Source organism: Rattus rattus, chromosome 8 (genome assembly GCF_011064425.1).
Source record: "Rattus rattus isolate New Zealand chromosome 8, Rrattus_CSIRO_v1, whole genome shotgun sequence".
Lineage (NCBI taxonomy): Eukaryota > Metazoa > Chordata > Mammalia > Rodentia > Muridae > Rattus > Rattus rattus.
The window spans coordinates 31,499,763-31,515,812 of record NC_046161.1 but is presented as its reverse complement, the minus strand read 5'-3'; the positions used below and the strand labels follow the sequence as shown (position 1 = coordinate 31,515,812).

Sequence of the window (16,050 nt, the reverse complement as noted above, 5' to 3'; positions counted from 1 at the left end):
TGGGATATATAGAAGCAAAGTAAAAGATATAGCAGTCATCTTTCATTTGGCTTTTCTAGTGTCCAAAGTTAAAGAACCAATGTTTCCTTAAGAATACCTCAATTTCTTCATTCTTAAACAATGCCTGTTCTTCCACAAAAGGAGTCTGGACTTTCACTTTCCTCAATATGGTTCAATATAGCCCTATCTTTGTTTTCCTTTATATACCCAAGGTAATATGAGGGCATATTTCTCAAAGGATGAGCTATTCAATATAGAATAGCTAAGTATTTAAAATAGTGGTACAGAATGGTCCTTGGCACTCAGAATGAATATCCAGTCCAGCCTCCCTGGGAAATAGAAAAGTATTTTAAGATTTCACCTCCTTCTGGGTTCTATAAAAGATAAAATAAACAAACAGACAGGTATATACATGAACTCACGCACCTACTCAGAGATAATAAAATCTAAATCCACCTTGTAAAATAAAGGAGGGATAGATATAATAACATTCCCATAACTCCAAGCTGATTTTGAACTTGCCATCCTCTGTCTTAGCAAGAAGGTAGACAGATGACACAAAAGGTTGGCTGAAGCAGAAAGATGAAGGATCAAAGGTCACCCTAAACTCCCTATCAGGTCCAAGGCCATCCAGGATACAAAGAAAGACATTATAGAAAGAAAGAAAGAGAGAAAGAAAGAGAGAGAGAGAGAAAGAGAGGAGAGAGAGAGAGAGAGAGAGGAAGATAGAAAGAAAATTTTTTTCTAAAAGTACCAAAGTTCCACAATGTGCTCAGCATCTCCAGGGGAGGACAAGGCAGCATGTTACATAATAATTCAAAAGCATAGAAACTCTGTGTTGTTCGTCTTATCCTCAGCTCTAGAGCATAGGAGATTTACCAATTAGAAAGTCACTTGTCCTAGTTACCATCTCAAGGGGCAGGAATTTTGAAATGAAGTATTTAAGATTTGATTCATTCTTACAAATCAGTACATATAAGCTCCATGGATGAGAACTTTTCTTGTGCATATGTGAAAGGGAAGATTTATAGCCTTCCAGGCCAAGTAGTCTCTTCAAGAGTTAGAAGATTATCACCTACGATACCCAAGACTCTACATTTGGTCTTTGGTAAAACATGGAAGAAAGTTGGTACAAACTCTTGCTGGGTCTTGTATGAATCTGTACCTAGTGTTCCAGCTAAAAATGTTCTTCCTAGACAAATCCAGGAAAGAAAATGGGAAATACATTAAGTTAATAATCTCCTTGGGTCTAAAATTGTATCCAATACATAATAGCACTTAATAGTTCCAAAGTCGAACCAAAGTGATATCAAGTGGGCTTTGAGTGCTATAATTCTCAAAGAGATCTCCAGTTTTTAACAGTAGAAGGAAAGCCTTGTTGTTGAAAGCAGAGTTGAGTATGCTTATTGGGATTTAATTGCCAATGATAGCACCAGATTCATCAGAAGAGCACTCTCTGCAAGGTTTTATTAAGGGCAAGTTTAACATCTTTATTTCTCAAACTATAGATCAGTGGGTTAAGCATGGGAACCACATTGGTATAAAATACTGAAGCAAACCTTCCCTCTTTCATTGACCCAGGGAAAGATGTGGTTAAATAGGTGAATGCCCCTGACCCAAAAAACAGAGCAACTGCAACTACATGGGAACCACATGTGCCAAAGGCTTTGGATCTGCCCTCCGTGGAAGGAATCTTAAGAATGTTGGAGATAATCAACGCATAAGAGATAAAGATGCTGACACTGGATGCCGTGATGACCAGCCCAACAACAATAAAAAACACAAGCTCGTTGGCATAGGTGCTGGTGCAGGAGAGCTGTAGGAGGGGGAGAACTTCACAGAGATAGTGGTGGATCCTGTTGGACTCACAGAAAGTAAGTGTCAGCATGCTTCCAGTGTGTGCCATGGCTCCAGCAAACCCTATCACATATGAACCAAACATCAGCAGAGCACAGACCTGAGGAGACATGGTGACCGTGTAGAGCAGAGGGTTGCAGATGGCCACATAGCGATCATAGGCCATTGAAACCAGCACATAGCACTCAGAATTGACAAAGAAACAGAAGAAAAACAGTTGAGTCATGCATCCCATGTAGGAGATAATATTTTCTGAGACAAAATCACTCAACATTTTGGGGGTGAACACACAGGAGTAAAAAAAATCTATAAAGGACAAGTTGAAGAGGAAAAAGTACATTGGAGTATGAAGACTAGAATTCAACCCAATTAAGGTGATCAGCCCCAAATTGCCTACGACAGTGAGCATATAGATGCCTAAGAAGAAGAAGAAGAGAGGCAGCTGGAGAGCTGGTTGGTCTGAAAATCCCACAAGGATAAATTCAGTCACAGAGGAGCTATTTCTTGGAGCCATCGCCTAGAGAAGTGGAATAAAACACACAATGATGGCTATAGGCATGCACAATGGAAGAAGTCTCTAGAAGGTAAGTCAGTAAGTATGCATGCCTGCTTTTCTTGACCTCTCCTCCCTCATCTACACTTCTTTTCATCTTCAGTCACTCACTAATAGTGTGACTGAGCAGAGCTCATTTCCCATGAGTTGATTAAAAACAATAAGCTGTTTATTTACACGGATAAAAGGACTCTCTTCTCGCCTAATAATAGATAAGGAAGCAGATGACTTCAGCTAGCTACTCACAGGCTTTCCAAAAGATAACTCAAGATCCAAGAAGGCCTGGTGCCTTATGCTTTGTTAAATGTAGATCTGCAGAACTTATTCTATTCATGACTCTCTCTCAACCACACATGAAGTTCCCACCTACAGAGAAAATCAAGCCCGAAGTGTTCCCTGCTGGCACTGTTTTTACTGCCTTCCACCTTCAAATCCCTTTACTTACCTTGCCTGAGGGTTGACTCTAAGAGCAACAGAGTAATAAAGGATTTCTAGAGCCCTTGTGTATGTGTTTAGAAGAGAAACATCAAGAAAGAATTCAGAACTTTCCTCTCCTCCTTGGTTCTCAGTGCAGGGTTCTATTCAATAGCTTTTACCCAGAAGATAGTATTGCTAGATCGCAAGTCTGATAACTCCAGATGTTCACTCTTCTTCCGGTTCTAAGAGTCTGTGCTTTATATAACCCCAGTTTGCTGACGTGCTCATGGGGTGGACCTCAGTTAAGGTAGACTGTCACAGTTGCTCTCCATCAACTTCAAGAAAACAAGCAAGCCTTTTGACAAGAAGTAAAAGCTGTAAAAGCTGGGATATTGCAGGAAGTTGCACAGCTTGGTGATCTTGGGGACCTGATTAAGGCAGATTCCCCTGGGAATTTCTCTAAAATCAGTCTCTATGGGGATGAAACTACTTCCATTGTTTACTGGCTGTGTTAGATATTTCTGTTCCATCTAGAGGAATCAAGTTCTAATCAAACTTCCCCTGTACACGAAGCATATTATTATTATTATTATTATTATTATTTACTAAGTTTGGAAGCTCATTCTTCCTCTCCATCATTCTTGGAGCCTAAAACTGACTTTAAGAAGAAAAGACTCCCAAACTTAGTTCCTACCATTTCCTGAGGAGCTTTGAGGGGAAGACAAAGAGAACACATAAAATGTTCCCACATCCATGAGCATCTTACAACAGGGAAACACCACCACAGGTGCCACCTATACTACAGAAAAGTGTAAACAAGCCTTGATTAAAAGCCCTTGGTCCTGCCAAGACTGAACCCCCAGTGAATGTGATTGTTGGGGGAAGGGCGGTAATGGGGGGGGAGGATGGGGAGGGGAACACCCATAGAGAGAGGTGGAGGGGTTAGGGGGACGTTGGCCCGGAAACCGGGAAAGGGAATAACAATCGAAATGTAAATAAGAAATACCCAAGTTAATAAAGATGAAAAAAAATACCATAGTATACGTGAGAGAAGCACTCCTATCTGTATGGGGTAGGAAGTACTTCATCGTTTGATCCTACCCTTATTTAGATGACAGTGATACCTTTCATCCTCTCAAACATTAACATCTGCATTTTTGAGTTTCCACTGAAGCTACCTAAAATAATCTGTTTTCCTCGAGTGGCCCTAAAAAACACCACTTATCCTTGTATGAATATTAATAGCATGTCCTTTCACTCTTAAATATATTTCATGATGGATTGCAGGTTTTGTGTTTGTACTACTAAAAAGAGTGCAAGTAAGTACTCAGGTCCTCTGGCCCTGTGGTTTTGCGGATTGACTAATGTTTGTCTACTTTTTGTCAACTCTCTCTATCTGCCACCTTTTTTACCCTTCGAAGTCCTCCTTAACTAAACTTACCCTTCTTTTATCACTTTTCCTTCAAACATTGAAAGGACTTAAACTACAAGCTGCTTCTGATTTACTGAAGCCAGGAACTTTAAGCAAAAAACTAGAAACTCAAGCTATATACCTAAAATAGATTAGAAAGAAAAGCCAAGCACAACCAAGAATAAAATAATAAATCAGTCAGCATTGTTTAACTTTTTTATTTAAAAAAAAGCACTTTCTATTGCTAGGTGCATACTCAGTAAGAATATAAGTTGGCCTTAACTCATGCTAGGTAGTGCTCATAGCACAATTATATATATTATTATTATATATATGAGCCAAAAACTGAAAGTAACCTACAGGTCAAGCAACTGTAGAATGGATAATAAATAGTAGGATTTTCAAAATTTGTGGAATTGTAACAAAATAAGATTTCATTTAGCCATGAAAGTCCATGATATCAAGCTATCATGAAATAAAAGAAAGCAAGCACAAATGGGCACATGTCTGTGGCTCTATGGAATTGTGATTTAAATACAAAATGGATTCCTGAGCTCAAGTTTGAATGTTTGGTTCCTAGGTAATTAGAATATCTGAGGAAGTTGTAGAACCTTTAGGATATGGGATGGAGTCAGAAGAAGTCAGGCACTGGGGATGTGACTTTGAGGACTACACCTAGTCACTAGGTCCTTCCTTTCTCTATGCTTCCTTCTACTATGAGGTGAGTAGCTTCCTCCTCAGCACATCCCACCGCCAATATTTCCTGCCAAATAATTTGTCCTGAAAAATGTAAGCTAAAATGCCTCCTCTATTAAGTAACGTCTATCAACTATTGGAAATATTTGGTCACAACAGGATTAAGCTGAACATACATACATATAATTATAGTTTATTTATTCTTAATTTGCTGTATAACCTACATGTATGTCTGCGTTTTTAGCTTCCATGTAGGTGCTGGGAATTGAGCTCAGAGCTCAGGTCTTCTGGAAGAGCAGCCAATGTTCTTAACCACTGAGCTGAGCCATCTTTCCAGTCACCAAAATACCTTTTTTTTTTTTTTTTCTTTCTTTCTTTTTTTTTTTTTTTTTTTTTTTTTTTTTTTTTTGAGACAAAATTTCTCTGTGTAGCCTTGACTGTACTGGAACTCACTCTGTAGACCAGGCTGGCATCAAACTCACAGGAACACAACTGCCTCTACTTTCTGAGTGCTGGGATTGAAGGCCTGTGTCACCACTGTCTAGCAAGCAAAACAAGCTGGACATGTTTTGGGGTGTTTTTTCTTTGGTTTTTTTTTTTTTTTGGTTTTTTTTTTTGTTTAATTTTAATTTTTGAGACAAGCATACAAGTTTTTAAAACAAAAAATTAACCTGTTGTTTTAGAAATCAAGCATCAGTTTTCTTCACTTGGGGAGTTGGAGGCTAGTAACAGGAAAGAGACACAAAAGACAGGCTGCCAATGGTATTCTATTTCTGACATGACTACTGCTTGACTGTATCTAGTTAGCAAAACACTCGTCAGTTTATAGAAATATATGGTAGACTTAAATTAAATGTTTAAAGAATAAGTGGAGGACAAAAAAACCATCCTACCAAATTAATTTAAGCATAAAGTGTCTAAACATTCTGTGCCATAATGTTCTCATTTGGAAAATGGGTATTTGCTGTCCTGACAACTTGTTATACAGTAGAACATGCAAGAAAAATAGCTCTGTTTTTTATTTCTCATCCATTATATGTCTCTTAAAATAAAATCCTGTTTTATTTCTCCTTATATAAAAGAAGGAAGGCTATAGAAAAGATAATTAATGCATTTGGAGCAATCACAGCATTATGTTCCAAGCAGTATGCTGGATGTTTTCTAATATAATACTGTGTGTTTATAACAACTATGGAATGTATATGCATGTGGCAGATTGTCTTTTCCAAAGATGGCCACACCATCTCTCTCTCTCTCTCTCTCTCTCTCTCTCTCTCTCTCTCTCTCTCTCTCTCTCTCACACACACACACACACACACACACACACAAATATAGCTTGAGTCTGACATGTTCTTAGTGGAACAGGACTGATGCTGTTCCAGTAAAGTGATGGGACCTTGGCTCTGTGGATGCTCTGGAGCTTCTTACACCAATAGAGTATGATAAAATGGATGCCACATGACATCCAACAAGAGGTCATACAGGGATGTTCATACCGCATTTCTTCCTCTTTTGTCACCTTCCTGCTTTTTTTCAGCACAGTATGTTCAGAGCACTCTGGCCTTGTTTTAAAATACACTGCAAGGTAAACTTTCCAGTCTTGAAAGAGAACAGACAGTCTTTGGGATGTGCATGAATGGAGTAGATATCATAAAAAAAAAAAAAAACAAAACAAAACAAAAAAAAAAAACTCAAGAAAATGTCCAAGGGAGTAACCAGGACAGCTCTGAGTTATATGGTTCGGTGAGATCTGCATGCAACATAGAAACTCCCCTTTCAGTCCTATGTTGAATGATATTTTTGAGGTTTGTTTTTATAAAGAAAATGAGTGTTTCTTCTCAGTACATGTACTTTCTTACCCACCACATTCTTCCACCTTGGGTGGAAGCTTAGCAGCTGTGTGGCAGTGAAGGAGAAAGTGTTCTCTCTGTTCGTCAGTTTAGATGCCACCTTGTTCATCACTCATCAAATATTTATCAAGAACAACTATTTCTACAGTATTAAAACACTTTATATTTAGAAAGATTTCTTTTGATTTTTAAAAATTATAGAAATTATTGGTGAGAGGTACAAACTTATCTATTTTTTTCCATGAAAGACCTTATAGAAACTAAGTAAAAACTTGGTAAGAATAAAGAGGAAAATCAAGAAAGTACTAATGTAGAGGGACAACCACTAGAACAGGGAACCTGTGGATTCCTGGTGTCCTGTAACTTTGGGTTTAGTGAGTTTCCTATGCAGGACACAAGAGATAAAATCCAGCATGATGCTGAACCCCAAAGGAGGCATCTTATGTCTAAATTAAAGGAAAAACTCACAAAGGAAAATAACCAACGTTGACTTGGTCTTAAAGAAAGAAAATTAGACAAAACATTTCTTGCAAATCTATAATCACCTCCATGTGTGAGGTTAAAAAATATCCATATCACATGTATAATAAAAAAGTCACTATGGAGAATATTATTTCAATACAAATGCAAAAGAAATTCCCCCAAATAAACATCTGGGGATCGTGAGCTCGTCATGCAAATCATTAAACCAACACGAAACAAGATGACATAAGTGAGAATCACATGAATGACACACACAAAACATGCCTTACATTGTTTGCTACTTATAGAACTATTACGTGCGTCAGTGCGAGAGTTCTAAATAAATGCATTGAATATGTTTAAACAAATAAAGACAAATTGAAGATTTTGTTGTTGATTTGGTTTAATGCTTGTATTATGTTAATTACGTGAAGTTCCCAAAATTACGTGAGAATCCTAAAGTAAGACACTAAGGGTCCCTGCCCCAAGTTGGTCTCCATTGGTAAATAAAGTTTCCAGCAGCCAATGGCTGTGCAGAAAGACGGAGGCGGGACTTTAGGATTCATGGGCAAGGGGAGGGAGAGACAAGCTAGAACGGCTGTGTAAGAAAAGTAATAAAATCCAGGCTTAAAAGCTGCAAAAGAGAGGGCATACAAATTACGTAAGAGCCAGAGAAGAGGGACCCGCACACACCCCTCCCCACTGGGCCTAGGACAGTAAAGGTGGAATACAGATTTAGTAAGTAATAACTCAAGAGTATTGAACGGGAGGTATTAGCAACATGGAAGTTTGGGAGTGGCTCGGCCATTGAGCTGATTGAGGCATATTAAAATAGAAGGCTGTGTGTGTGTGTGTGTGTGTGTGTGTGTGTGTGTGTGTGTGTGTGTGTGTGTGTGTGTGTGTGTGTCTATGTCTGTGTGTGTGTCTGTGTCTGTGTCTGTGTCTGTGTCTGTGTCTGTATCTGTGTCTGTGTCTGTGTCTTTCATTCAGGAATTCAGAACACTGGGGCAGGTAGCAAGGAACTCTTGCCACCACCGCAGGGCGATTCAGGTAGCATTAATCGCCGACAGCAAGGTTTAATAACGGAGTCATGAAAATGCTAAAAAAAAATCAAGTAGAACTTTAGACAGTAAAATAGCATCACTGAAATCGGGTCCCGATTTATATAATAAAGTAGAATGATTGAAATTGGGACCGCTATCGATATGTTAAATATGGTAGACAAAATGAGTAGAAAATAAAATTAATTAACTGAAAGTGGATACAAGGACAGTACCTGGAAGTCAACATCAGTTGAGAGTAGAAGAGACCATGAATTAAAGATGTATTGTGACAAATCTAGAAATAAGAAGGTCCATCAGCTGAGCCAGTCTTATGCTTTCGTTGTCTCCATGTCAGAAGATTCAAACAAAAGCGGCTCAAAAAACGTTTAGAAAAAAAGTCCCATCTATACTGAGCTTGCACAAACTTGTTTCCTTTTCATTGTTCCCTAAACAGCCATTAAACAATTTGCATTGCATTAATATTGTATTAGACATTATAAATAATCTACTGATGATATAAATATATGTAACTTGTATTCAAATATTGTGTCATTTTACATAAGAAATTTTAAATTGGCTAATCTGTAAATCTATTCTAGTCCTTCCCCACCAAGGATACTGAGAGACAATTGCAAACACAGAGCACTGAACTTAATTTAGACCCAATTCTCCGCTCTAAAAATGAGGCAGAGATCAAAATAGACACAGCTCCTGTGGCTTAGACATATAATCCAGATGGGAAACCTAGAAGAAAATAAAACCTACACATAAATGATTCGAAAACAATTAGTGTGCAAGGAGGAAATATGAATTTCCATATAAAACCATATACGTGAACCCTAGTAAGCCTTGAAGGTCTGAAAAGACCTCTCTAAGAAACTGATATTGAGTTGCAAAACTGGAAAGTAAGTGGAAATGAAATTATTTATTGTGATTGCACAACCTCAGAATGTCTTCCATGTGTGCCTTCACCAGATCCAGACCCCAAATCATCTGACAACTCTTAGAAGCTACAAGCAGGGACTGTTTACACTACGTTTTGGCAAAGATGAAGAAAAAAAGACAAATGTCTCCATTAATAACATAGGATGCTGAATAGACCAGCAGGATCAGCCAGTGAGCCTAACCAGACAGTTCCACCTCCTGGCTCTCCTGTCATCCCTGATTCCAGCAGCTGGATCACTAGCCAGTTCTCAGAATCTGTGACCTACCTCATTTCTTGGCATTGAGCATCCTCTCTTATTTTTATTTTTTATATTTTTTTTTAGTTAACCATCATCAATTTCGCTGTTCAAAGCTAAATACTTGGCTTGCATATAAAAACAAACTTCAAAAACATCATTCAAATGCAGAATAAGAAAAGACTTTCTAGATAGTGAGCAAAATATGAGTGAGCCAAGTATCTCAGACCCATACTGTCTACTTCTCCGGCTTCTCCGGCCGTGACCTTAAGGGTATACTTCATGTTATCTACTACTTTTCACACACACACACACACACACACACACATCCCAAAGGGTATCTGCTCTCTCTCTCTTCTCTCTCTCTCTCTCTCTCTCTCTCTCTCTCTCTCTCTCTGCCTTTCTCTCTCAGCACTGGAAAAATAGCCACCAAGATTTTGCATTCTAGTATATTTTGACTAAAAGCTAGAGGTAATGGTTGACTACAAGGAAACAGTGATACCTGAGCACAGAGGGGCAGTTACACATGTGAATTCACGGCAGTTTTGACCACAAGCATAAGATCTGGGTAAGAGCAAACCACACGAAATGCCAGCATAGAAAGGGGAGGTAGTCAGGAATCCCCACCCCTAGCCAGGGAGCTATGTGCAATTGATAGCTACTGGAAGGAGACACGGCTTACTATAAGCCTGTGGCCGCTGATAGGCTTTCCATGCCCCAGTGGGAGAGCATAGACCTAAGAGTCCATGAGCAGCAAAAAATAAACTTGAGAGGCTTAGAGAGAGAGAGAGAGAGAGAGAGAGAGAGAGAGAGAGAGAGAGAGATAAAGGGGGGAGATGTGGGTAAGAAAGCAGGTAAAACTAGGAGAAATTTGAAGAGAGGACAAAAACTATCAAAATATATTATACGAAACTCTCAAAAAAAATAAAAAAATAAAATAAAAATAATATTCCCAATTGTAATGAACACAAGTTGCTTTGTTGGCTACAGACACATGCATTCAATTAAATATCTGGCCAGCTTTTTAGATGAAATGTCAGCTACATAAAAACAAAATGAAATTTAAGAGACAACTGTTTAATGTCTAAGGAAAACAACGGCTCAACAATTAATGTTATTAATAATTAGATGGTTAGTGTGTATAAATTATTCAGGGTTGTTTGACTATCCTGTTTTGTATGTATTACGGGTTGGCTTTTAGGCTTTGAATGAAATAACTATTATAGACTTACATATCATTTTTAAAGAGTCAATACATAAAATGTTTAAAATCCGTATCAAGAATAGATTTTTTACACATATTTTCAACAAATTTTTGCTAAATTTGGGAGATCTGACCAATAACCCCTCACTGGAGAGTTTATATGGCTCAGGCATTAACTTACTACTATGATTTTATTAAACAAACATAGCTTCAAATTGCCCTCTAAATGAGTATCTCTCTACCAATAGATCATTAGTGCAGCATTCCAATCTCAGAGAGAAGTTTCTTTGTGCACTGGACAGTGGTTATAGCAAAAGCTAACAACTGATCAATGTGTCGAATACGTATGGAGTGATCAACCACAGTGTATCCACAAAAAAAAAAAAAAAAAAAAAACTTCCCAAAAAGGGTCAGAGACCATCTCTGAAGAGGAGCAGAAGACTTATAGAACCAGAGGTCTGGGAGGAACAGTGTCTTCTGGGCATGACAGGGCTGTGGTCATGAACTCACAAGCCCCTGTAGCTGCATGCAGAAGACCTGTATAGCATTAAGCAAGCTGGTCAATATTCTAGGATGCAGATGGTTGTGGGTTCATCAGTCTCCACCCCTAAAGGTTGATAACTTTTGACAGTTGATGGTTTCAAGAGGGAGACACAGTTCCTCTAAAGATAAGGCCCTTGGTAGGTAGACCAGGCTGGAGTTGATGGCCTCACACTCATGTGTATATGGGCGGAACAAGTTGGATTCTGTGGGGTTTATTTTTTAAAGAATAAGAAGACAAAAAGATAGGAGGAGGTAAAAATGTAAGGGATAAATCTTAGGGGAACTGGGAGGAGGAATGAGCTTGATTATGACCAAAATATACTGTATGCAGTACAGGATTCTCAAGTAATTAATTAAAGTATCACATTTTTAAAATATGGAAAACAGTTTTACTCAAAAAAAGAAAAAAAACCACTGCAGGCTTTTATACAAAATATATCTTTGAGTTAATAGCATGTTGTTTGTGCTAATTCTGTTCAGAAAGAGTCTCTAATTATTATGTTGTTACTATGGAAATGCATACTCTGCTTTACCATACAGTTTGAGAAATCTATTCCTATTAATTTTGAATAACAAATAGATCGCCAGCTCAGAAATCAGAACAGTATTCTGAGCACAGAAAATGATAAAGGGGTGTGAAGAGAGTTATAAAGTGGAAAAGCCCAATGCTTCAAATTTAGAAAATGACAATGATATTGATAAGACATGTTATACATGGTAAGGGAGTTTGGTGTTGGTACAGTGTGCAAATGCTTTAAATTCACTGTTTTCTCCTCCCTCTCTAAGTCCATAATCAATTAAGAAATTATCTATAGAAGTCAAACAGAAAGCAAAGGCTTTGTGGAGGATAAATTCAGTTAGAAGTCTTGGCTTGGATGTGAACCTACTATAGGACATTGAAATCCCCTCCTTGTACATCACAACATGGTTGAATTTTTTTAAATCTGAGTTCACGTCCAAACTGAGCTGAAGAACAATTTATCTCCTGTCCAAAGAACACATGATTGCAAGTGGAAAGCCAAAGTCCTGAGAACCTGCCCGCCCTAACAGAAAGCAGGGAGCTGTGACTGGAAGAAAGGGTAGACCACTCTGAGCCACAAATTCATTCTCCCCACTTCTTATCAGTTCTGTTGACCTGGCTTCTCCACTGGGATGGAAAGAAGATGATGTAAGCATGAAAGAAAGATATTTCTGTTAAAATCCAGGGTCCCTCCCCACTAGAGGATGGAGCCTGAGTGAGGCCAGAAGGGCTCAGAGAGCCTGTCATCAGTTTGTATATGACTGTAATCAATGATGAGCAAGACAAAAAAATCAAAACACAGGATTCTTTAATATCTAAGGAGATTAAAAAAAAACTCCCTAGTTAGTTGTAGTGATCGTTAAATGGCTAGTGGGCATGATGGAAGTAGGTTAACCTAACTAGATGCATCCTGGGACTTTGAGAGATGAGAGAGGACTAAGGAGGTGGAATGGATGGTAGAGTTTGATAGCCACTAATAAGTCATAGGGAAAGCTTACCTCAGGATTTACAAGAGAAATTTAGGACATCAGAATAACAAATTAACAAATTTTAAACCCCTGTGATGAGAAGCACACAATACTATCTTTCTCTGTAGCAATCACAAAGTTTTGCATACCACTGACATTGCAGTATTAAACACATGATCATCACATAGCTGGTAAAAATCATTATTTAACACACAATTTTACTGAAAGCTGTGTTACATGTTTACAGAAAGACAGTAAAATTATAAAACGATACCTAATGAGATCATATTCTACACATGCATATATAGCATTATGCAAAGAGGTCCGTGTTTTTCTACTTATGGAAAGAGAGAGAGAGGGATGGGGAAAGTGGGGGTGGAATATTCTGAAAGAACATACACCAAAATGCCACGAATGTTAATATTTAAGCGCTAGGATCATGGCGTACTTTTCTTTCAGAGATTTTACTTATCTCTATGCACTTATTATCTCACACATTCTACCATATGAGCATTTCTTTTGCAAATTTGAAACAAAAATGTTTTTAAGAATTAAATTATGAGTAAAACACTGCATAATTTAAGTATTTTAAGTTACCACTGGGGATTTGTTCAATATTCACTTAACACCTTCTGTATCTGCCAGGCATCAAGTTCCCTGAATTTGTTAGCTCACCTGGATGAAATTGAGACTATAAATAAATGACTTGTGAATATGCTTCAGTGGTATCCATAAAACGATAGTCCGTCAGTCCCCATACATGTGTTAGTACTCATTCTATTAGCCCAGTGCCTTCTAGAAGAAAGAAAAACCTTTGGTGTCTTTCTTTTGACATATGCTTATAGGCAAATCGTTTCCAGCTCAGAGTAAATTCAGGCTCTTTCTCAGCTCAAGGCAGCAAGAACTTGGACTTCGTACAGGTGAATATATATGCACTGCACGATCTATTTCTTACACACCCAGATTGAGCCTTCTGGAAGGCAGCTAGTGTGAAAAATGTGGGCTCTTCAGTTCCATAGCTCAAATGCAATTCTTCATCCTGCTTCGTATTATCCGTGCAGCCCAGGCAGGTCCCTTCACTTCATGATTTTTTTGTCTTTTCCTCTATAAAATGAGGATAATTGTCTCAGAAATTTGTGTAAAAAGTTAAATAAGGGTTTGTTTATAAAATTCATAGAACACAGAAGGCCTCAAAACTGTATTAGAGATTGAAAACCATGAGGGTTTAAATTGGAACGTCTTGTACAGATGTCTTGTACAGATATCTACTTTCATTCTCAAATACTGATAGCCTGGACAGTTTTCTTCTAAAGGGAGACATCTAAAGGGAAAGATGGAAGGAAGCAAATGAGACAAATGGTCGGTCGTATCTTGAATAAAACTGAACTAAATTTCATCTACAACCAAATTGTACGGCTTTTTCCTCTCATCCCTGGTTCACTGCTTTCTCTTGGCCTTGACATCAGTGGAAAGCTACAGAAGATGTCATGTAATTAGGTGAAAAGGGGACCACAAATGACACAACACATGGGTCACCATTTTGAATGTCAGCAGACTTTCCAACTCACACAGAATCTAGGGACTTGGGGAGACAAATACCTAAGTGCATGCTTTGTAAACATGAATGTTTTCTCACTAAGTACATGATCTCATAATCACACTAAACATGACACATCCTACCACACACCCATGTCTTGGTTTTAAGCATTCTTAAAAGCAGAGCCAATGTCGAACATGACAGGTCTAAAATAAATCATTTACCAGAAGGAACTAAAATTCCCAAATTCTAATAAAGGTATATTAAAAAGGACATAGAAGCCAGAACAGCTGCTTTCAGCCAAGTCATCGTATGTTGATTATTAAGCTAAGTGCTAACTATTAGGAATCATAATCCATCAGACAAAATTAGAATGCACCACAGCCATGATACACATGACCAGTGACTAAAAAGGACCATTGTAAAAAAAATTCTAGCTAAAAAATTTATACTGAATTTTTCAGAAATCCCCATTTTTTTTTTTTTTTTTTTTTTTTTTTTTTTGGAGCTGGGGACCGCACCCAGGGCCTTGCTCTTGCTCAAGAACCGCTCTACCGCCGGGCAAAAACCCCACCCCCAAAAACCCCATTTCTTAAACATTCAAATCATAATAGGTTAAGGTAAGAATTATCAGTGTATGCTAAAATTCTGTGTAAAGGTTTGAAATGGAACAACACATTTTGAACAGTCTAAAAATAGCACACTACAGCTACTGTCAAGTCTTAAATGCCAAAGGAGTGACCATCCCCAATAAAATCACGAAACAGCTCATGACAAAGCCTTCATATTATCAAATGTTTGCAGAGGAAATCCCAAAGGATATACAATACATAGTCACATCTGAGAGAAAAATGTGACAGCGTGTCCTGACAAGGCAGCAGTAAGTCCTTTAAGTCAGCAATAAAGAACCATGTTATGGTCTTGTAGGCTTTGTGTTCAGCAAATTCACCTTGTGAGAACAGAGACGCAGGCAGGACTTGGAAGCGTAGCCACAAATGTGAGTGACTCCTTTTTTTCCTTGCCTAGGTTTTCTCTCCTGTTGTTGCTGGGCTATTAGTTGAAATGGGGTGAAAAATTAATTATCAAACTTTGAAATTTTTTTCGAACTTCGAGGTTTTATAAAACATCCTCCCAAGGTTTAATGAGATAAAGATTCGGCTTACTCATCTTATCTAATGCCATGAATTTTCACCTAAGAAGGGGAGGAAAGTTGGGATTTATATGTCTGCATTAGTCACCAGGTTAGGCGTCACAAGTAAACAGAGAATGGGGGATGGGACAGTGAGTCCAAACATGCCCATTTCTATATTAAAAGAGAAGGACATATTCAGGAGAATGAGAACATAAATGCCAATTTAGTAAATCAGATTAAAATCTACATGCCCCATTCTTGTGTCCAATGATAATAACACCTGCCTGACACGTGGTAAGCTAGGCAGGGATGGGAAGATGAGATGACAAGGATAACTGGGGATGTGTGCACAAACTGTAGCAGCCAACTTATGGTAGGGATGGATATAGAAAACTGAGCAGATAATGGCTAAATGCTAAGTATTATGAGAACACATAGAAAAGATGTTGACACCAAAGAGACACAAAAGTAAGGTTGTTCTAAAAGAATATCTCACCATAGATAAGCACAAAACCTGAGTCTCCACAGAAAATCTCCTCTTCCTGCAATAAAATGAACTATTTATCAAAGAAGAATTCCATGAAAGAAAAGAAAATTTCCAGTTTTGCTCTTTTACTAATTTCTTTTTGTTTAGTATTTTGTATGTATGAGTGTTGTACATATAAATGTTTATGTT

General features: G+C 38.0%; 1 protein-coding gene across 1 annotated transcript; it reads right to left on the bottom strand.

Annotated features, from left to right (window-relative positions):
* Positions 1–1,441: 1,441 nt before the first annotated feature.
* On the bottom strand, positions 1,442–2,374 carry LOC116907433 (olfactory receptor 8B4-like). Its single transcript, XM_032910403.1, has one exon. It carries the CDS (start codon positions 2,369–2,371, stop codon positions 1,442–1,444), a length of 930 nt encoding a protein of 309 aa, XP_032766294.1. The 5' UTR covers positions 2,372–2,374.
* Between the last annotated feature and the right edge of the window lie 13,676 nt (positions 2,375–16,050).